Raw genomic sequence first — 21,900 nt, 5'->3', positions numbered from 1 at the left:
TTGTGCATTTTTTATTTTATTTTATTTAATTTAGAGAGTGGAAAGAAGGCAGGACTAACCCACTGAGGTTAACTGACCAAAGGTTACAGCTGACCACAGGCATCCTCCAGGTAAACAGTCAGGACTACAAAAGCAGGGCCCCCCATACACCCTCTGCGTTCACGTAGGGTGAAAAAGCTCTAAGTAGAACACTGGGTCCATCTGAAGGTACCAGACAGGTTAGTAAACACCTAACACAGTTCTCAAGCGGGTCTGGGGGGAAGATGATGGGCAACACTGCACCCAAGAAAGGAAAAGCAGTGTCAGCATTATCTAGACCCTGCTACAGATCCAGCTCCCGGGGGAGAACTGGCTGTTTGTCAAGGAGGCAAACAACCAACCTTCTCAGAGGCACGATGAAAGGAGCCTTGAGGAGAGCAATCCCCAGTGGGATGTGCCATCCTAAGGCAGCTTGGCTTCTGTGGATTACTTGCACTTTCAGGTGGCACACAGGGACTGTGATGAAAGCTGGGCTCCAGGAGGGAGAGCTGCTTTCAGGTTCTGCACACACAAACCTCTGTATGTGGTGTCTCAGGAGTCTTTGCCTTTCAGATAAGTAAGGCCCAACTACCTAAATCTATAGACCCAATTATTAAGATGCACACGCTTCATTGTTTACAAAGGTACTCTCAAAACCCCATACTGATTATCCACTACCCATATGCAAACTAGGAGACGATGTAAACTAAGATCAGTGGTGGAAGAGCCGAAGATCCGTGTGCACCAAGACCATCCCCAGCTCATCGCACGCCTCAATCACAACCTTGTCAGCGGCAGATCCAGATGGAGCCACAACGTAGGCCACGCCACTCTGTGGAGAGAAACCCCAAAACCAATGTTGACTTTCAGGACACCATGACATGCGTACCTGAAAACACCAAAACTTCTCTCTAAAAAGCATAAGCCAGGGGAAGGAGAAATGGCTCTGTGGCTTAGAGCATTGGCTGCTCTTCGAAAAAATCCAAGTTTGGTTCCCAGCACCCACAGAGCAGCTCACAACCATCTTTAACTCTGGTTTTGGGACCTCTGATGCCCTCTTCTTGAGCACCAGAGAGGTGCACATACATACATAAATATGCGCAGGCAAAACAATCATAAAAATAAATACAGCTTTAAAAAAGCATATGCTAACAATGACATTCAGGCAAAGCAACAGAATTTGGCTGTGCCTATATCACACAGAGAAGTAAAGTAATTCTCCATTTGTACCAAATCGACACAGCTTTAACATACAGCTCTAAGTAACTTAAAACATAGGAGGCACCAATTCTTTCTTGTGGTGCTGGGAACCAAAACTGAGGCCACGTGTTGACTGGCCAAGTGCTCTATGCACCCCCAGCCTCAAAGGGGAATACCTGGAATCGTTTCTAAAATGCTATGTCCATGCCACACCCGATTCCCACTTACCCTTTTAGCTCTGTCTATATTATCCCTGAAAGGAAAGAAGGCATCAGAGCTGACGGAAACGCCGGTCAGCTTGTCGACCCATTCCTTCTTCTCTGCCTCAGTGAGTAACTCAGGAACGTCCTCAAACATGGCTTTCCATTTGTCCAGGTCTTCACCCTAGGCAGCCAGGGAGGCAAGGTGAGGCCCCCATCAGCCTTCCCCCAGTGAGAGCAGACAGAAATCACAGGAGCCATTTCCTGTGACTGCTCACTAAGCAGTGACACACTCGGGTTCCTACTTACTTTCAGAAGCTCTTTGATGTTGAAAATACATTTTCCTTAAGGAAAGGTCATTCTCAGATTATAATCAAAGAGACTGTATCTTACTTTTGTAACTCAGTTTATCCCCAAACTACCATGTTCCTGAATCTCCAAGTCAAATCTATAACTTTACACAGCTCTGCCAAAAGCATTTAAGACAATTCTTCATGTCCAATCCAGGAGGGAGACGATAGCTGGTGTTTGTGTGGACGACCTACATGCACACAACTGTCTCAGGGATCGAAACGCAATGCATGGTATTTACTACTGTTTGGATGCTTATACTGAAATGTAATCCCCAGGGCAAAGGCACTCAGTATAGACTTCCAAAGGGCAATCCTGCCACTGAGAGCTGAATTCCAGGACGGCTTACACTACAGAGAAGACCTCATCTCAAGCAGCCCACCCCATCAGGAGCCGAAAGCAGTCACTGGGAGAAGACTAGGCCTTTAAAGCATTCTTGTTGAAAAACCACAGCAAGTTGCTAATGGCTTTTGTAGAAAAAACAAACCAAACCAGAAAATATGGCCTTGGTGACCAGGTTATCAGGTCATGGACAACCAAATGACAATCCAATAGGCTATCAGGCAGCAAGCCTGTGATGATACTGGGCGATACTGGGATATGGTGACAAAGTCCTCACAGTGACAATATTATAACATGAAGGGGAAGAATGGACCTACAAAATTAACCCAAATTTACAACTCAGAAAGGAGAGGTCTGTGCCTTCAGAAAGCCTGTAGCAGTGAAACTGACAGGGATTAGGAAGATATTTTAAGGGTTTCAGACAGTTGAAGATTTCAAGAAAGCTTCTCTGCAGTAATAAGAAGAAAAGTGTCAGAAACAATGAACGAATCAACACAGTCCATCTGGGACTCAATCAGCCCGCACCTCACCAATGGTACCGGTCACATATTGATCAATGGCATTGGAGACTTCTGCCCTCTTCACCATGGTTTTGAACTTCATGGAAAGCACTCGTGGATGGTGTCGAAGCCACCAAGCGTTTGCCTTATCACCTGCAAGGCGGGTACAATGTATCCGAGACTGCTGTCCCGCTCCGATGCCAATAACCTAAGGAACACAGGCAACTCTTCAGCAACATGTCCTTTTCAAAGGATGTCAATAACGAAGCATCCATTTCGAGTGGCTCTGCTGGCTCCTTGGAGACCTTGCCCAAGGACCACTAGCCACAGTCTGTCAGGATTTAGTGAAAAGTACTGGCAATCTTAATAGCCGGCAGCCTTGAACATCCAGAAAGGCTCTTCTGCACCATATACTGGTACCTCTTTGGCTCCAATAGCCACCACAACAGCCACCAGTGGGCTAGGCCATTTAAAAACAACAGAAGATAAACCGGAGTGAGCTGCTGAAGCTGCGGCAAAGCCAAGTTCATCCTCAAGTTAGGGCGATACTGGTAATGAACTGGCTCTATGCTGCATTCCACAGCCAGGACAAAGGGAAGATGTTTGCAGCACACAGGTAGGAAATGTTCACGGCTGGAGCTGGCCAAATGGCTCGCAGGTAAAGGTACTGCCCTAAAAGCAAGCCAAGTGTGAGCCTTGTAACCCACATGGTGGAGGTGCAGAACCCTTGGTGTGGGTCCTGAAATCTCCCTTTCAAGGTGCCTACTCCCGAGACAGGTGGGCTTTTGAGTACCGTTCTGTAAAACAACAGTGCCTGTGAGGTGGCCCCCAGGGCTTGGTTACCTGCCCGTCCTTGGCATAGCACACGGAGTTAGACTGAGTATACTTGACAGCGACGGTGGCTACAATGAGGTCCCTGAGGGCAGACTCCGGCAGCTGAAACAAACAGGGCGGTTGACACTTTTGAAATCTCATTAACTTTAAGCGATACATCAATGCAATATACCATAATGCAGTTAGGTCCCTCGATGAAAGCCGGATGAACAAACCAAACTGCACACTGCCATACCTGACTCAAGACTGAGACATGATAGCATATCTATAATGTACTGCAGAGTCCCGTATGTCACCCTTCAACTACGACAATCATTCAGCAATGTAATGAGAAACACAGTATCTGTTTTAAAATGACAAATAATAGTTTTGGGTCAGAATATCCTTAAATAACAGAGGATAAGACAAGATCAGAATGAATATTAAGATTAATTTCATATACCTTGTGCACTACTGTGATGTACACAAAGCCAGTGCTGTTCTGGAAAAGTCGTAATATATTTTGCTTTGCCGAGAACATTTTAAGAAGCTATTTAAAAATATTTTGCACCTGGCAGTGGTGGCACACACCTTTCATTCTAGCACTCAGGACAGAGGCAGGCGAACCTATGGGTTTGAGGTCAGCCTGGTCTACAACACAAGCTCCAGGATAGCCAGGGATACACAAAGAAACCCTGTCTCAAACAACTAAACCAAACCAAACCAGATCAAAAATAAAACAAAACTTTGTAAACTCTAAGCCAACACTCAGCAGTAAGTCTGTAATAGTCCCAAATGTTACTTTGATAGAAATTAGGAAAGAGGACTGTGACCCATGTGCATGCTAAGTAGATAAGGGGTATCAGCTACAGACAATTACACTGGCTACAAAGAGAGAGAGAGAGAGAGAGAGAGAAAGAGAGAGAGAGAGAGAGAGACATCATGCCCACAGTCCCAGTAATTAGCACTCAGAGGCTGCTGCAGGAGGATCAAGGCCAGCCTAGACTACACAAAGAAAGAAGAATGAAGTTATGTTGCTTATGGAAAAATGGATGTAATTGACAATAAGCGCATTAAGTGAGTAATTAAACTACTCTCAGAAATACAAGTCTATGCTCCCTAGACTAGATACATAAGAATATGTATCTACAGTATGTGCCATATGAGAGAAGAAAAACTCAAGGGGAACAAAAAAAAACTAAGGAGAGTGGGAAGGACTAAAAAGGAAGTGTGTGTGTGTGTTTAAATACAATACACATTGTATGAAAATGTCCTATGTCACACAGTACCATATATAATGAATACATGCAATGAAAATTTAAAAGCCTGGGGTTATCTCAATTCAGCTTCTACTCTGCAAAAGAGGAATGGAATAAAAATATGGGAGAATCCAACAACTGCATCTGAATCTATAGTTCTTAAATCTCAAAATTCAAAGTTTAATTTTAAAAGATTTTTAAAGAAATTTATTATTCTAAGTAATTATTAGCATGTCCTTCACCTTTTGTTTGAGCCAACAAGTCCAAATCTGGGGCTACAGAAAGCTAGCCTCTTAGAATTCTACTCCAAATATACCCCTGATCCAAGTCAGATCAAAGAAAATGGGAAACACCTGGGGGTGGATGGAAGGCAACTCAACCAACTGAAGCACTATTTTTTAAAAAAGGGAGAAGACATCAGACATCCTCTCTTCCACTCTTGCTACAAAGACCTGCTTGTGAAGAGAACACTCCTATCCCAGAAGCACACAGAAAAGCAGGCCCTCAGCAAACGCTGATGGGCAAAGATTCACAGAAAAACCAGGAAGAAAAAAATGAGCCCGACTATCTAAACATTTTCCAAGTTGTATGCAAGAAAAGAGGGTAAGAGAGCCAACTGGATTTCAGAAGCCTACCACAATGCCGGGACAATCCAAGGTCAGAGGACACAAGAGGAAGGATAAATAGACACTCCAGGCTTCTGCAGAGTAGAGCTAAACCACAGACAGACCGTCTCTAACAAACACCAAAGCCCCAATTCAAATCTTCGCGGCTCTTCACAAGATACAAGCCATTTTACTTCACTTGCCTACCAGGAGTGTAATTAATTCTCTGGGAGAAAAAACACCGTCCAGACCCTCAGAACATCTCCACACAGTGCCAAGCACTCAATAAAAAGTCCTGGCATATAGGCAGGGCAACAAGGAAACACAGGCCGACACCCTCCAAGCACTGGAAAGCAAACCGGCCAAAGTGTGAGCCAGGAAAGTTCCCTTCAAAACTGAAGGCTCCAGACTTTAAGGACCAAGGCTGGAACTCAGGTTCTGTGTTGAGTCCCAACACAGACACACACACACACACCATCCATTCCCCTATTTTGTAACTTCAGACAGATTTAACTCATCTCTGTCCCAGTTCTGTAATTTTTACAATACAGAGGATGGTCCTCTCCTGGAATACTGCATGTAAGCAGTTCTTCCCAGATCATTATCCCAAAGCAGACCTCTTCTACACGATGACAAAGAAGAGAACACAGAACTTGTCCACATTAAAAACAATCATCAAGCACTGAAAAAGCAATGACCTAACTATCCACATGGCACAGATCACACTTGGGTTGTCAGGTGGCCTTCACTGAAGAAAAGCAACAGTCGTCGGTACAGAAAAACACCTGCAGCCTAATGCATGCAGTTGCAGAAGACACAACCGCACTTAGGAATGATTGAAGATACTCATTTCTACGCAAGTCATTTACACATAAGCTTCTAATGTGTTAGGCCTACCTTACAACTCAGAGATGCTTGTAGATCTATAAATATACTAAAGACAGGTGTATCTTATTAGCATTTACTTTAGATATTTTCAAACTTACATCTTTATTCTTGGTGACAATATTGTTAAATAATGCCTTGTTGATGACACCATTATTTCTCTTCTGGCTTAAACGAAGACCAAAGAGTGTTCGAATTTCATTTTCATCCGGTTTGTAGGACTGGTCCATCTAGGACACAAATTTTAAGTTACAAGTATTATATCTATAGTATCAAATTTTCCACACATATAAAAAATTTCATTCTTGCTGGGTATGGAGGTGCATGCAGTGCCAGCACAGTTAGTCAGAAGGATGAGGCAGGAGGACTGCAGGTAAAAGATCAGCCTGAGTCGCTAAGTGCCAGGCCAGCCTGAGCAATACAGCCAGTGTCTCAGAAAACAGGACCAAACACTAGCACAGAGACAATTGCACTCTTTAAGTTACACCTGTTCTCCTAACATAAACAATGATGGTATCATTTGGTATGGGCATGACACAGTGGCCAGACACCAAAAATCAGTGATGAGCATGAGCACATTGTTATGTTAATCACAAATTACCATCCCTTTCAGTCCTTTCCTATGGCCAGCAGATAATACAGAAAGGCTGAGCCACAAAATTTACGACCTAATTTCCCTTTCTTCCTGAAAAATCTATTAAATAAATTCAGCTAACACTTGAATTCCATGTTAAAGATGGCAAAAGCCTGACACTTGAGCTGTCTGGGAGGGCTGATGTAGGAGACCTGGATGTCCAGGTGCTGTCTCAGCTACAAAGTGAGCTCGCTGAAGGCCAGCCGAGGCAATTCTGTGAGACTCTGTCTTGTGCTAAGAAACAGAAGGGCTGGGAGGCAGCTCAGTGGTAGTTTCTGTCTAACAGGCATGAGAACCAAGGTTCAATTCCCAGCACAACAAAAATAAACTGACTAAATAAACAGCATCAAATGGGAAAATACCCCACATGTGAGATGATCACGCCAGGCATGTGAGATGCCACGTTCATGTAACTGCAAAGATGGAAGGTTTGAGAACGGCATGCCCATGAGGACATTGCTCTCCACCCTCTACAGGGGCAGCAGAAAGTCACCAATACTCATAGCCTGTGACCCTGGTCTGTTTCTCTTAGAACTTAGGTAAATTATACAAAGACATGGACAGGTTTGCGAGGGTGTGAAGCTGTGTACACGAGTGTAAGAGACAAGAGAAACGTAGATGAGAACACAGGCGGAATTTGTTCTGACTTTCAGGAAGGACAAATAAGAAATTTAGGGTAGTCACTTTAAAAGGGGAACAGTGGCAGTAGGGAAGGAGGAGGTTTTCTACAACATAACAGCTAACACCGTTGAACAAGAAAGCATGTAAACAAAAATTTACAAAGTTAAAAGAAAAAAATAAAAATAAAAATCACAGACCCCAAAGCACCTGAATGAAAAAATGATAAGACTAAGAGTAACGGTATTTGGCAGCATGTGTTGGAGCCCTGGGTATTTAGCCAAAGGCCACAGTGAGACCCTGTCTCAGGAACAATAAGATATGCTGCTGTAGGTGTCTCATCTTGGCAGTTGGAAAGCTGTGAGCATGAGGCCATCTTGAGCTACACAGTAGAACCCTATCTCAAAAAGAAAAGAGACAAGACATTGGGGGACAGGACAGAGACAACTACAACAAAGAGAGACAAATCTGAAGGCTGCCTCTGTAAGGAAGAGAGACACAGGGGAAAGAACACAAAATAAAACTGAAGACTATATTACTACCGCCTAATTTAGGAACAGCACTGACCTGGAGAACACAGTAATTTCCATTTTTCTTTTTAGAAAGTATTTTCAAGGCTTCCTCTTCATATCCTGGGGCAACAATGCCATCTGACACCTGGAAACACATTCAATCCAATTCTTATCTTTAGAAATCAGAAAAACAACTCTGTAAGATATAGCAACAATTAGCTATCCTAAGTAACGTACCAGTACTATCAACAGAAAACATTAAAAAACTCAAAACCCAGTATACTCAGATTTCTTTAGGGTCGACTCTATTTTACAAGCTATCCTATCCTATTTTCTGTGGTTAGTTTTAGCTTTAACTAAGAACAAATGGATGATTCACTAATGAGCCTTGCAGATGAAAAACTTATTCTCATGCTATTCTCTTCATTAGGTGGGACTGAGGCCTGCACTAGAGAGCACGCTCCAGCCTGGCTCAAGAGATCACAAAGCCAGGGGATGAGATCCCAGGGACTTGTTATCATGATGTCTCAGTGTCACCTGTGAGTGGCACCCCAGTCCAGCATGGCTGGGATGTCTTGAGACCATAGAGACAATCTCTAAAATAACTACACACTACCATGCCACAGGCCCTGGACCATTCTCTGTCTTTTCATCTGAGACACCGCTTCTCCTTCTGCCTCCCAGCACTAACTGATGAGGGTTGGCTCATCAGAGTTCCTCCATCCTAGGCACTCAGATCTCTAAGGGTTCACACTAAGTTCATTAATATTTACCTGTCATGTAAGGTGTCTCTGCCTTTCAGAACAATGACTTTGGCATTAAGATACACCCGACAGAGGACTTTAAAAAAATTAAACATATAATAAAAACCTGAAACCTTAAATCTTGAAATTAACACAAAGTCAAGTATTTGTGTTTACCTCAGTATCCTACATGGCAAAGAACTGGTACAAACATCATCACTCTAGGCTACGGTTTCAGTGAAGTCCAGGAATAAGTTACACAGCTACATATGGATCTAAGTACCTGGACCTCTCTCTACTTACTTCTCTGGAGATAATTTTTGCAGTCGGGACATCACAAATGTCAGATAATGCAATGAAATCACCAAATGAAGACATCCTATCAGCCCCTGTAAATAAAAGTTAAAGGGATTGGCCATAAAGCAACTTTCCATCGAAAAACCCATGTGATCAAATCTAGTGTGTCCTCTTGGATCCTTTCAGGTTCATAAACATGATGGGGTCTGCCATGCGCCTCCCCAAACTCTGTTACCATGATGTGTGTATACTATACACATGATAACAAAAAAATACACTTTCTCTAAAGCTAACCTTATATAGAGTTAGTACTACCGGTCAAATAATCAGTAAAAAAGGTATTTGTCAGCATCAGCTACTGAAAATAAGCAAGGCAAGAGGCCTCTATCCAGTCAAAGTGTATTTATAGATGCAGGCAGGACTTAGCACAAGGCTACAGTTGCTGCCTCTGGCTGTAACTGATATACTGTAGCAGATATCTCAAAATCCCTCATGAACCAGTATCTGCTGGTCATTACACAAAAATCTGCTATTTCTGTGTTTGTAAAATGTAAGTCAAACCAAACTTAGTGGTTAGGATAACTGGAATTTTTCTCATAATAAAAATGTACTGGAAGAGCTAATCCAAAATAAAATGTACCAATCTCATTTGTTTACACATAGTACATTAAAATACTAACATGCACTTTTGTAAAAAAAAAAAAACTCATCTCAAGTATTAATTTAAAACAATGAAAGACAATTTTAAATCCTATGAGAGAAGCTACAGGTAATAAGACTATTCTATTCAGGATAAAACACTGCCTTTTCCTAAGTGACAAAACCTCTTCTCTGACCTCTTGCTCTTGCATATGCAGTGGCCAGAGGCGTGAGGGTTGGATAGAGGTCATACACCATGCAGACTCTGGCCTCATCTTCACTGAGTGGAACTCCAACAGCAGCACCTGCAAAGAAAACCAGAAAGTAGGGTAGCGATGGCGGGCAAAAAAATGAACTGGCTGAGCACCCACACCCAAGCAAAGCACCGACTGGGCATCCCCACCCCGCCAAAGTAACACACTTACTGGGCACCCCACCAAGGTAAAGCCCTGACTGGGGATCCCCTCACCACCATGTATACACAAAATTTTTAAAAAGCCATAAAAATAATAAACCTAAAACCCCAAATTGTTAAATTTCAATATTCACACCAAAATACTATTTTAAAGGGCTGGATGTGTATCTCAGTGGTAAAACACATTCTCAGACTGGGTTTAATTCCCAGCACCACAAAATGAACAAAGAAAGCAAAACAATTTAAAAATTTCATCTTAAAGACCTAGCCATATTTTTCAAACAAGTGGGTAGTATATTTTCTAGTACCTGTGCCAAACTAAACAGAGGCTACTCAGTGTGGTAAACACCAAAAGTACAAAGTCAGGGGGCAGGGCACTTCCCTCTGGCAGCAAAAGCAGAGCTGCTGGGCCCTGACCACGCTGACGTGAGCAGGAAGCGAGGCCACCGCACTGCTGCCTGCTGGACCTGGTGTCACACACCATTACTTCTCACTCATTTCACTTTAGCACCCAATAAATATTATGAACAATTATGTGCTAGACTGCAAGCAGACCTTCTGAGGTTATGGATAACTGAATTGTGGAATTAAGGACGTTAAAGTAGAAGCACAAGAATATCTCATTCAACAGGAACAGGAGTAGAATGTGACAAGGACAATCTCTTCATGTTTACTAAGGTGCAATTCCAACATGTGTTGGAGGTTGGTCTGAGGCTAATTACTGGGCCTCTGTGTAACCTGCCTAAGTCATTATACCTGATTGACTAATTAAACAGCTTCTACCTGGGCAGGGCAGAATGGGGTAGGGTGGCTGAGGTTGCCAAGGCTTTGGAGAATCCCATGAGGAATCACGGGAAGGACAGACAGATGGGAGGAGAAGAAAGAGGAGGATGTGATGCCAGGATGGGTTAGCCTGGAGAAAACACCACATGGGCTGAGGAAAGACTCCAATAATGGTGTGAAAAGGCCCAGATGAATAAAGGCAAGTATTTCTAAGATAATGGATGGAAGAAGGAGGATGGCATTGGATGGGGGCTGGGAGATGGACGGTGAAGTGATTCAGTGGAGGTAGGAATATCTGTCCGGCTCAAGGTAAATAAGGCAATTACAAAAGCTAACAGGTATCTGTCTTGTTATTTGTGATAGTGGGTTAAATACCACCATGATAATCTTAGGGCTAATAATAAATATTATGTAGGCCAAAAGCCTTTTTAAAATTACTACAACAAACACAGAAAACAGTTATCTGGTTCTACTCCATCATGCCACTTTGTTTTTACTCCTAAACCTTCAGAATGACACTGCAAGGGCCAACAGCATCATTTATCTACCTCCTATTACTGTCATATAATTATATATGTTTGTACCATGTTACCAAGTTTTATGACTGCACTGACACTATTATCAACAGACTTGCGTAAAGTGCCCTATGACGCCCCAGTCTGTATAACTGGCAACGAAATTTACCAATGCCTGATCATTCTAGGGCATTCTGGAACACAGTGCCTCACCTGCTGGGCTGACATGCTTGAAAGAAGCTGCAGCTGGAATGTCTGTTGCTTCTCTCAGTTCCTTCACCAGCTGCCAGGCATTCAAAGCATCACACAAGTTTATGAATCCTGGGGCTCCATTGAGAACTACACACGGAAACACACATGTAAGTCAACAAGCAGGTTCAGTACGGCCCTCCCTGGGCTGAGAGGAAGAAAAGAAGCCAACAGGGGTACTGCTGCTTCCCAACAGAAAAATGTGGACTAGGGAGGCTTACCCTGAGTGTGAATGAAGCTGTCCTGGCTGTCAGCCAGGTGCTGACTCCTGTCAGTGCCTGGCCTCCACACATAGACCTCTGCCCTTCCCCATTTTCCTCCTCTCAGAGGAATAGAACAAGGCAAAACACTGAAAATCCCTCTATTAACTCTACAAAATGTCATGCAGAAATTCCCTTCTCTCTATTTTGGACATAGAATTTTGAAGCAACTGACCTTACAGTAAAAGCAGGTTAAGCACAGGAAGTTCCTAAAACTGATGAGATTAAGCAGGCCAGTACAGAAGCTGCATGGACTGCTGAGACTCTCAGACCAGCTAAGCTACCCAGAAAGGACTCTCTCCAACCTGGAGCATGCTACAGGTTTCCAGCTTCTGTGAGCTGTCACCCACACCAGGGTAGGCTTTGGTGTAGCTGTCTTTGAGTCATTCCTGCTCCTATAAATAACCTCTTATCAATATTCCTGTAAGTGATTATAATAGAACTGCTGGTTAATCAAGTTTAACTTTGGTGGTATCTGTACTGTGGCCTGTCACTGGTCTCCTGTCTGGAGCAGACATTTGTAAACATTTCCACAGGAATAGTGTTGCACAGCATAAACCCACAGTTCTAGTTATTAGTTCAAAGAATTATCCATCACTGTAGTTTCTTCTTTTAAATAAATAAAAAAAAATGTTTATTATATTGTATGTGCATGTGTGTGGGGAAGAGAAGGCACGAAGCCACATTGCTCAGAGGATAACTCTGACCCAGGACTGATGGCTAGGGCAGCAAGTGCCTTTGCCCTGAATGATCACATTGGCCCTCAATGTTATATAACTCCAAGCTTCTATAATGTCCCACTGCAACTGTTCTTTTAGGCCCATCAAGGAACCACTTCCTGTAACATCTGCCAAGCAGACTGTGGCTCTCACCCCACTGAAATATAAAGTTCCCCTGCTGCTTTCCCCACTGCTTCAGCTACCAATTGTAGAAGCACCACAGGCTTGGTCTGGGTCTTCTGGAAATCTCAGCAATCCTACTCGGCCTCAAGTCTTCGAAAACACTTACGTCCCAAACACCGTTATCTACAACTTGAGCTTTGCCTACCAACCAGTGGCTTGCCAGGCAGTGCCCAAGCTGTACCATTCTGACAGTTTGTGTGCACAGTCCAGCTGGCACCTCAATTCTGGTCGGTTATAAGTCAAACTAAGTAATCTAGTTTATATTCTGAATGGGAGTTAACATCAGACACAACACAGAGAAAGCCAGACGTTTACACGGCACATACTTCTCAAGCTTTACCTGTGATGGGAAGCTTGGGCTTCAGCGTATACAGCTGGGCAGGAGTCTGATGGGGGTTCATCCCATACCTCAAGGGCATCTGAGAAATTCCTTTACTGTACTGTTTCCTGAAGTAATCTGAAATCGCTTCATCATATTGTGCGGTATGAGTAAACGCCTACAAAAAGTTGCATTCTGTGAGACTCTAGGAGCACTTCCCAAGGATGCTTGGGTACACAGCTGTTAGGGACATTTTGGTTTATGATATGTAAACATGTTTTTGTTATAATTCCAAGTTGGGGATTTTGGTTTGCCCACGCCTTTTAAGCATCTCGTGTTGAGTGGTCTTTGCCAGCTGGAATTAGTTGAATTCTGAGGACTCTGAGGGGTGTAAGTGTGAGGGCCCAGAGGAAGAAGGCGCAGCTGCTTGGAGGAGGACTGCTTGCTGCTGGTTCATCCTGCTGCTGCATTTGCTGTTTGCTCATCTGTTTGCTGGTGACCTGGACTTCTGGATTTCCTGACCACTGATATTGGTATTTCCCCAAAAGAATACTATGACCCAGCGGGAAGTAGCAAAGAGAACTCTGCCCCCTGTCCCATTAACCTTCTTTCTCTCCTACCAGTGTCGGGGGGTTGGAAGGGAGGTAGAAGCTTTTAAGAATCCTAAATGAAGTAGGTTTATTAAAAATTCTAAGCCTACACACAGCCTTAGCCACCATCCGCCAAACATTCCAATTAACAGGGAATAACTAACCTTTCTCCCATTTAATGAAATGACAGAAGGCCCAAGCAGAGTGTGGGAAGCCCATATACTTAGCAGAACTGATAGCGCTTGGACTGACACCCAGACTGCATGGACATTGCTTTATCATAGAACAGAAATGCACCCCACCTTCAAGGCCAAGTGACGCCTGGTCTCCAGGGAAGTGTCCTTATTATCAGAGTTCTGCATCTCTGCAGCCACCTTCGCATAGTCCTCTGGTTCACAGACAACGGTCACTCGAGCGTGGTTTTTGGCTGCAGCTCTCAGTAAGGTCACTCCACCTTTGAAGGACAAAATACATTATTTTTCTTTGGCATTTTGTATCAGTTGACAAACTCTTTCAAATGAAGTCACTATGCACAATACTTCTACCTTAATTTTTTACTTAAAAAAAAATAGGGGAAAATAGCTCACGTAAATTCCCCATACAGAAAAGTAGCTTATAAAATATTTTCTAAGCTGGGTGTGGTGACACACAATTAGAATTTGTGCACTTTAGTGACTTAGGCAGGGGGATCACTACAAGTGGAGTTCAAGACCAACCTGAGCAATGTAGCAATACTCTGTCTCAAAAAAATGTAACAAAACCACAAACACTCAATAAATAAAAACAAATCTCATGACAATTTAAACTCCATCCCTGCCAGCTTTGAAATGTTTCTTTCACCTTACCAATATCAATTTGCTCAACAGCTGCCTCAACAGTTACATCTGGAGAAGCCACAGTCTTCACAAAGGGGTACAGGTTACAGGCAACAACTCTGAAAACCAAGGGAAATTAGCTGTCATTAAAAAACTCAAGCTTTGCCACTTACAACTATTTAGGAAAAAAGTTAATTTACTACAGTTGTGATCAAAACCCAATGAAGATCTAAAACAAACTATAAGCTTGACATTTTCAAATTCTTTTCTTAAGAAAAGACTGCTTTTAGCCTGGTGTGGTGGCACACACCTTTAATCCCAGCACTTGAGACAGAGGCAGAGGGAGGAGGACTCTGGATACAGTACATATCATCCTCCTAGACCATCCTGCAAGCTTCATGTTTGGCTAGCCTTAGCTAACTATTACTCTTTAACTATTTGAGGGCAGCCTGGTCTACAAAGTGAGTCCAGGATAGCCAGGGCTCTGTTACACAGAGAAACCTAAAAATGACTGATTTTGTGTGTGTGTGTGGGGGGGGGGGGATTTGCCTGCATAACTGTGTACTCATGTATGCAGTGCCCATGGAAGCCGGAAGAGGACGTCAGAGCATCAAGAACTAGAGTCACAAACTGTTGTGAACTGCTATGTGGGTGCTGGAATGTAAACTTGGGTTCTTTACAAGAACAGCAAGTGCTCTTAACCACTGAGCCACCTGTCTAGCCCCAACATTTTGAAGGTCTTAGAAGTTATATATATATATATGTGTGTGTGTGTGTATATATATACAGACATACACATATATAATATATATATATATCATAAAAAAAGGTCTGGATGCTCTATACTTACTTGTACAGCATAGACTCTGGATACATCATCCTACCCAGACTACCTGCAAGCTTGATGCTTGGCTAGCCTTAGCTAACTATTACTTTTAAACCATTAAAATGTCAAAATTTTATTATTTTGGCCGAGAGTGACAGTAATCCCAACATTCAGAGAATCGAGTTTGAGGTCTACCTAGGTTAGACCCCCACCTAAAAAAATATTTTAAAAAGAAACCAAGATTGTAAGATTACAGAAAAAACTCATTTTAGACTGTGAAGTTTACCCAGGACATTCACATATAAACTACTTTCCCAAGAGATTGTACACATGATGGAAACACTTAGCATTTTAAGGATAAATACTTGTTTTGCCTTCAGAGAGTTCATAAATATGCACCCCAGGACCATAGTATGGGCCCGGTTGGTGAAAACTAGTACAATAGGAGAGGCATAGACTTCTCAGTTCACTGGATCAGGCCCATTATCCAGACTCCAAAACTGGACAAATACATCACAAGAAAACTATCAGGCTGCTGCTTCTAATGGAGGCAGACATAAAAGCTAACTAAGTCCAACCCAGAAAATTAGAAAAACTGCATACCATAGCCAAGTAGGACACCATTACAACAGGACAGGGTTGGCTTAGGACCAAAAAACTAATTAAGGGGCTGGCAAGATGGCTCTGTATAGTAGGGTGCTTGCTACCAAGGCTGATGACCTCAGTTTGATACCCAGAAGCCAACGTGGTGGAAGGAGAAAACCAACCCCTATGGCTTGCCCTTGGACCACCACAAGCCACCATATCATGTGTACCCCATAACCGAGGTCTTTACACACAAATTAATGTGCTATTAATAGAAAACAAAAGCCACAGGATTACGTCAATGCACAAAGTGTGAAAATTCAGCATTTATAATTTAAAAAAGACATCAATAAATCTAGGACTGTAAAAGTACCACAACATGATAAAATATAACAAAAATCTAACATCATGCTTATCAATATCTTATAATCAATATTTTCCAAAGATTCAGAAATAAGAATATTCACTCTTAACCATTTCTAGTCAATATTTTGTTGGGTTTTAGCCAAATTAATGTATAAAGAAAATGAAAGGAAAGGCATCAGGGTTGGACAGAGGTGAGATGATGTTCACATATAAACAAAATCCTAAGCTGTTCAGAAGAAAACATATTAGCCTTAATAAATGAATCCAGCAAGGCTGCAGGACACATGATCAATATGTAAAAATCAATTGTAATAATACACATTAGCAAACAACAATTACATAGGAAATTAAGAAAACAATGCAGTAATGACAGCATTAAGGGGAATCAAATATTGAATACTATCACAAAAGTGTCAGACTGAAACTCTGAAAAATACAAAACAATGTTGAAAGGAACTAAAGAAAATCAATGTTTCTCAAAAAGGAAAGAACTCTCACATCCATTGGTTGGAAGACTTCCTGCTGTTGAGGTGACAGCAACTCCCCATGTGAGTCCACAGGCCCTACAGAAGTCTCACTGCTTTCTCCCCAAGTGTTATACACTGATCCCAAACTCAGATGACAATGCAAAGGTCCCTGAGTGGCTCAAGCAGCCTGGCACAAGAGAAACAGTGGAAGGACCCACGGTTCTCCACAAACCCAACATAGTGGTACGCAGTGGCACAACCACAGACACAGGCCAAGGACGCGTGGGCTACATGGAGGACGTTGGGACAACAGGACAGTCCCACACCACAAATTAGTCAAGTTAGATCTCCGCATCACACCCCTGCATACATAAAATTTACCTCGGGGAGGGGGGACCTTCATCACCATGATGAGGCGTCTTAGGTATGACAGCAAAAGTACAAGCTACCAAAGAAATATCATCAAAACTTGTGGTGGTCAGATGACACCACCAAAAACACAACCACCCATAGAACTGGAGAACCGCTGAGAATTCAGTAACAACGTGAGAACAAACATTACTGAGCACAGGGGTTTCCAGTGGAAGCTACAGATGGGAAACAGGGATTTCTAACAGGGCATATGGTAATGGTTTCACCACTTCTGAATGCACCCTGAGACCATCACGCTGTATCTTTTCAATAGGCTGAGTCACGTAATACACTACTAGCCATACCTCAATAACGCTACTGTCTATCAGTTTCTTCACTGATTGTGAAATTTAAACCTTAATTTTCGAAAAACCAAGACTGGGACTAAGGGTCTAACTCAGTGGTAGAATGTTTGCTCCAAACGAGCAATAATAACAAAGCAAAGGTTTATTTTAACTTAAGTCACATATTTTGGAAATACAAATTTGGCCAAACTAAAATGCTCATACATAACAGATAAAGATGACAAAAAAAAAAAAAAACCCAGAAGATGCAAAAAAGTATTTATATGGTTAGGACAGGAGAAGACATCAGGTTTAGCACTATTTAATCTTTGGTCTTTAACTCATTTAAAGTTCAGCTTTAAGCTTTTTACCTTATAAGGTTGAAATCAAGTCTGGCCATGTCAGCATTATCTTCTGGAATATTTCGTGCCAGGATTCCTAATGTAACAAAGTGAAAGTTTATAATAAGATCAGAAACTCAGGATCATGCTGTGTAGTCCCATCAGTCACAAGGTAAATCCTATAGTGTTAATTTTTTTTTTTTTTGGTGAGACAGAGTCCCACTATGAAATTCTGGCTGTCTCAAACTCAAGAGATCTGCCTCTGCCTCCCAAGCACTGGCATAAAAGGAATGCAACACCACTACAGAAAAGACAGGGCCTCAGGGCATTGCCCAGGCTGCTCTTACACAATTCTCCTGTCTCAGCCTTTTAGGTACTGGGACTACAAGCTTGTGACTTGTGAGTATGTACCAAGGGCTTAATACTCTTAAAGAACATTATATCCAGTTGAAAAGTTCTCCAACCAAAAATCAAGACATTTAACGAAACACACTGCGGCCCAGACCTGCCATCCCAAGCACCACGGTCAAGGCAAGAGAATGCTACTACATACAGTAAAGACCATATTCCATTAAAACAACAATTAAAAACAAACAAACAAATAACCCACCTTTTCCCTCAATACTTAATTCTCACCAGGCCTGGTGGCCCGCACCCGTGATCCCAGCACTCAGAAGGCAGAGTTCCAGACCAGCACGGACTACACAGTGCATTCCAGCCTAGTCATGCCTCAGAGACTCAAAACCAAATCTAATTTCTTTTCCTTATGCCAAACAAACAAAACTCCAAGCCCCCAAAAACTGCAAAGGGAATTTTTACATAAGCTCTACCAGTCTTTTAATCTACGTTTTCATAAATTTATGACTTGACTGATAACCTTTGGCTTTTCAGCCCTTTTCCCTTTCTTTTGTTTCTCTTTTAATTTATTTTATGTGCATGTTCGGCCTATATATCTGTTATGTGTGCCACCTATGCCTGGTACCCAAGAAGGTGAAAAGAGAGAACTAGATCCTTTGCAACTGGAGTCACAGAGGGTTCTGAGCCACCATGTAGGTGCCAGGCACTGAACTTGGGTCTCTGCAAGAGCAGCTGGTGCTCTCAACTGCTAAGGCCCAGCCATCTCTCTAGCACTAGCTTTCTGGCCTTCCTTCAGAAGTTTTACTGAAGCTTGCAAGGCAGAATTACATCCACTTCCGGCAGCTTTTACTGTTCAGAGGGTTTGTTGTGCCAGACAAGCAAACAAAAGTCATATTCTTTTGAGAAACAGTTACAGTGTAACACTGTATGGCAAGTCTGAACTACTTCAGAAGCTACAGTCAGCCTGTAACATGCAAACACTGCAATCTAGAAAAACAACCTGAACTTGCCCTGCAGTGAAGAGTCAGTCTTTAAGGGGATTCTAACAGATTATGAAATCAGAAGGCAAAGGGGACAAAACCAATATGACAGAATATCTGTTATAAACTGAAGGTGTCATCCACTTACCAGCATGGACAGCAGGATGTAAGGTTTTCACACGCCCCCCTAGCATTTCAGGAAATCCTGTTAGCTCAGACACATCTCTGAAAACAGAGTAATGAAACAGTTACTAAGTTATCACTTCACAGGATTCAAAGCATCTCCCACCAAGTCTACCAGGCTCAGTTCAAGAGATTTTTTTTTTTTTCAAGTCCAACTTAAACAAATATATCAAAAGTTCACTATGCTGGATTTCCTAAATTTTATTTATTTTATCAAAAATGTTATGTTTTCCAAATGGTGTTTTAGAGAACCAACTAGGAATCAAAGCACTGGCTTTATATTTTCTAGAAACTTAAGTCATAACCTTCAATTAGGAAATAAATTCAAGGGCAGTGGTATGACACTCCTTTACTCTCAGCACTCTGGGAGGCAGAGGCAGGTGGATCTCTGTGAGTTCGAGGCCAGCCTGGTCTATAGAGTGATTCCAGGACAGCCAGGGCTACACAAAGAAGCCCTGTCCTTAGAAACCAAAAGCAAACAAGCAAACAAACAAATACATTCAACTGAGAATCATTTATAGAGAATTTAACAAAAACAACAACAACAACAAAAACCATGAAAAACCTTTGGACTAGAAGCATAGCTCAGTGTAGAAAGCTTGCCTGGAATGCACAAGGACCTGCATAAACACAGCCAGCCACTCAGACACCAAAAGGAGAAAAACTCATTTAATTTTTACAAGAACTGGAAATGCTACTGAGTTGTGTAAATAAGAAATTAAATCATCAAAAACAATCTTACTGAGTACCAAAATTAAATATGTAAGAAACGCTTTTCAAACATTAAAAAAATAAATTAAAAAAGCCAAAACCCGATTGATGGGATTGCGCAAATACTAAAAAACAAAGCAAAACAAAAAACCCCTTTTTCACTTTGAGCTAGGTGTGGTGGTATATGCCTATAGAGAAGGCTGATGCAGGAGGATTGCCTCACGTCTGAAGACAATCCGGGGCTCTACAGCATGACCCTGTCTCAGAAATAAAACCTCAAACACCACAAAAATCTCAACAGCCTTCACAGCAGCGTGCTCACACCTGTGCCCGGCTAAGGATGATCTCGTCAGTTTGTTGCACAAGGCAATGTTAATTCAGAACATGGCTGTTCTGGCAAGAGAGCGCACCCAAAGACCTTCTAGCTCTGTGTGATCTGGCAGGAGTACAGATACGCCTTTAGTCCAGGAAACAGAGGCAAGCAGATGGAGTTCAAGGCCAGCCTGGAATAGAGCAAGTTTCAGGTAAAGAAAAGCTTAGGTCCAGGCATGGTCGTACATGCCTTCAATCCCCAACAATGAAGGTAAAGATAGTTTGTCTGAAACTGATGTCTAATTGAGTGGCAGAAAAGGTGACAAATCAGAGAAAGACTTGACAGAATAGGATGCGCCCAACTCTAACGAGAACAGAGAGAAGGGAAGCTACTCAACTCTAAGCCCTTACTATTCGACTACACTTCTAACCTGTGAGTTTCCTCTTTCCACAAACGAGTAGGGGTTGTGTCGACCTCACAGCGTCATTGGGAGTAGAAGGCATCCTTTCTCTAAAGTGCTTGGATTACATCTCTTTCTGGTTCATAGGATCACATCGTTTTTCTCCCTGGACTTACCTGAACCACTACCTACTGCCTTACCTGACTGCTAGGCCAGCATCCCTGATTGCTTTTGCCGTGCCTCCGGAAGCCACTAGACTCAGACCAAGAGACGCGAGGTTTCTGGCAAACTCCACCAGGCCAGTTTTGTCAGACACACTGAACAGGGCTGAAACAGAAGGCATTGCTCATTACTCGTGGGCTTTGGCACCGCTTCCTCCCGGGTCTGGGGAAGGCCAGGGCCCAGCACCGGGGCACACATCTGCAGGCCCGGCCCGGGGCTTCCCGAGCTCGGCCAGCGGTTTGCTGCACGAGCGGGTGGCGGGGCCTGGTACAGGCGGGCCCGGGACAGGGCTCCGCGAGGGCCTCACCAAGCTGGGCGGGAGCCATGGCTGCTGCGCGGGGTCGCGGAGAGAGGAGATGGACAGGACACGTGCGCACGCGGGCAGGCCGGACCCCGCGGATAAGGAAGCGGTGGGCGGGGCGGGTGACCCCACGTGACCCGAGGCACCGCCTCCCCCACCCCCTCTCCCCCGCCAAGCCGCTGCCTAAAGGCGGCAGGCGCGCCTGGGCGGGGTTGCAGCAGCTAACGGGGAATCTGCAGCCGCGGTTTCCGCTTCCAGAAGCCAGATCTGGGCGTGGAAGCCCCGGGTTCGCGGGTTCCTAGGGGTGCAGCCTCTCGGGAGGAGGGGCCGCGGAGGCTGGAGGGAAAGCTAGAGAAGTCAGTAAGAGTTTGTCTTGCTTTCTGCCGTGCTCTCCTCTTTTGCAGGTTTGGTAAACAAGCCCAAGACCTGCCTATGAAGTCATTGACTCCACAGTCTGCGGTTGAGAGCCCCAAAGAAGCGGAATTGACCATCATTCGAGGCTTTTCTGCTATATTATAAAATAGCCTGGAATCTACATCAAGATCACCATCTTGCTGCCGTCAAGCCCAGGTTAGAGGATAAAGGCTGCAAGGAGACCTTTTACTTCATTCATGAAAAACAGGAACAGCAAACTTGAACACATAAGCTTTTATTTGCAATAAAATTTTTCTGTATACACAGCCCTATTT

The 21,900-nt window shown here is 43.2% G+C and overlaps 1 protein-coding gene across 1 annotated transcript; it reads right to left on the bottom strand.

Moving 5' to 3' along the window:
* Atic (5-aminoimidazole-4-carboxamide ribonucleotide formyltransferase/IMP cyclohydrolase) lies at positions 1–21,385 on the bottom strand. The gene is made up of 16 exons (XM_021651564.2): positions 21,218–21,385; positions 20,889–21,015; positions 19,230–19,306; positions 17,775–17,841; positions 14,495–14,583; positions 13,952–14,103; positions 13,081–13,237; positions 11,543–11,668; positions 9,814–9,921; positions 8,984–9,069; positions 7,993–8,082; positions 6,275–6,403; positions 3,455–3,547; positions 2,637–2,819; positions 1,447–1,602; positions 1–850 (listed from the first exon to the last, which is right to left on the bottom strand). Exons 1-16 carry the CDS (start codon positions 21,234–21,236, stop codon positions 731–733), a joined length of 1,779 nt encoding a protein of 592 aa, XP_021507239.1. The 5' UTR covers positions 21,237–21,385; the 3' UTR covers positions 1–730.
* Positions 21,386–21,900: the final 515 nt, after the last annotated feature.

This window comes from Meriones unguiculatus, chromosome 15, assembly GCF_030254825.1.
Source record: "Meriones unguiculatus strain TT.TT164.6M chromosome 15, Bangor_MerUng_6.1, whole genome shotgun sequence".
Classification (NCBI taxonomy): Eukaryota; Metazoa; Chordata; class Mammalia; order Rodentia; family Muridae; genus Meriones; species Meriones unguiculatus.
This window is presented reverse-complemented; position numbering and strand designations above follow the sequence as displayed.